General features: G+C 59.0%; 1 protein-coding gene across 1 annotated transcript in view; it reads left to right on the forward strand.

The window, feature by feature from the left end:
- Window positions 1-1,794, forward strand: part of SLC12A3 (solute carrier family 12 member 3) — a gene marked incomplete at both ends in the record, with an annotated part of 7,470 nt that overhangs the window by 4,199 nt on the left and 1,477 nt on the right. Inside the window, 5 exon segments of the mRNA XM_029087234.1 lie at window positions 1-62; window positions 140-239; window positions 661-772; window positions 1,334-1,474; window positions 1,650-1,756. Coding sequence (XP_028943067.1) covers window positions 1-62; window positions 140-239; window positions 661-772; window positions 1,334-1,474; window positions 1,650-1,756 — 522 coding nt within the window.

Genomic DNA, 1,794 nt, shown 5'->3' on the forward strand with positions numbered 1-1,794 from the left:
GGCCCTCATTGCATTTGGCATCGTCATCTTCCTCCTGGGATATGTCCTCTACAAAAAGCCGGGTGTGTGGTGGTGACCCAGCACCAGTGATGCCCCAAGAATCGTCTGGCCCTGTTGTTAATCCATCTTCTCCATGTAGATGTCAACTGGGGCTCCTCCATGCAAGCCAGCTCATACAACATGGCCCTCAACTACTCCGTGGGGCTGAGTGAAGTGGACGAGCACATCAAGAACTACAGGCAAGGGCAGCTCGGCGTGGTGCCAGGCATGGAGGGAGGGGGGATGCAGAGCCAGCCACCACCACCAGCAAACTCAGGATGGCTTCATGCCCATGGCTACGTCCTCACCACCACCCTCAGCAACCAGGAGCCTCAGAAAAATGTGTCTGTCTCCAAAAAATCTCATGTCTTTGCCGTGTGGGCAGAGGTGGGGAGCAGGGCAAACCTTGCCTTCCCCGTACCAGGCAGACGCATTTGTCTCATGATATAAAAAGACCAAAGGGTGAGGCTGGACCCTCAGCCACAGGATTTCATCTCATCCTAAAGATGCTCCCAACCATTGCCACTGGCCAGGCATGGGAGAAGAGACGTGGCTCAATCCGGAGAGGCTCGGCGCCTCCAAAGTACCATCCCTCACCCCCTGCTCTCTCCCTGCCCGCAGACCGCAGTGCCTGGTGCTGACCGGCCCTCCGAATTTCCGCCCGGCCCTCGTGGACTTCGTGGGGACGTTCACCAAGAACCTCAGCCTGATGCTCTGCGGCAACGTGCTGATCGTGAGTCACCTGCAAAAGCTGGCGGGTTCCTTCTCCTGGGGGCCCCTGGCCACCCAGGGGTGGTGGGCTGAGAAATCCAGATGTGTCCTGGTGGACTCATGGAGCGGGGACTGAAATGTGCCCATTTACGTGCCACCGGCTGATGAAACGTGTCATCTGGAAGCCTCTCCAGCTTGTTAAGCAATATTGATGAAGCGCAGGTGGCCTGACCCCATCCCCTTGCCAATTAATTGCCAAAGCAAAGCTGCAGTAGGATGAGGTGGTTGCTCAGAGGATGGGGTGGTCCTGCAGCCCTGAAGCCTCAAGAGCAATTTGGGACACGTGTGGCAGCAAACACCAGCTCATCTGCCACCGTGGGCCTTGCTGCCACCCTGGGCGTTGGCTGGTGACTCCCAGCAGCTGCTGGTTTTCTTGCTGTGATTGCAACTCCCCGTGGGTGCGGTGGTTACAGCCGGGTCTTGCCAATGATCTGGGAAGAGAGGAGCTGGAGGTCCTTGGTGGCAAAACCACCAGCTGGAAGGGGCCGCCTGTGCCTGAGCCCCCTGCCCTGGCTCCCCCCAGGGACCACGCAAGCAGAAGATGCCGGAGTCCCAGCTGATGGCAGACGGCCACACCAAGTGGCTGATGAAGAGGAAGATCAAGGCTTTCTACACAGATGTGGTGGCTGAGGATCTGAGAAGCGGTGTCCAAATGCTCATCCAGGTAGAGCCATCCTTGGCTGTTGACCATCGAGGTCCCTCTTCCATCACAGCTCGGGCAGCTCTGACCCCATTCCCTGACCTCCAGGCACCCGCCTTGGCATCGCTCTCCTGCAGGCTGGCACCACCATTGTCCGTCTGTCCCTGCAGAGGGGTCTCATGGGGACATCTGTCCACAGGCTGCTGGCCTTGGCAAGATGAGACCCAACATCCTGGTGCTGGGCTACAAGAGGAACTGGCGGACGGCGTCCCTGCAGAGCCTGGAGGACTACGTGGGCATCCTGCAGTACGGCCACACTGGCTCCTCCGCTCCCCGGGGATGCA

This window comes from Antrostomus carolinensis, unplaced genomic scaffold (assembly GCF_000700745.2).
Source record: "Antrostomus carolinensis isolate BGI_N321 unplaced genomic scaffold, ASM70074v2 scaffold36421, whole genome shotgun sequence".
Classification (NCBI taxonomy): domain Eukaryota; kingdom Metazoa; phylum Chordata; class Aves; order Caprimulgiformes; family Caprimulgidae; genus Antrostomus; species Antrostomus carolinensis.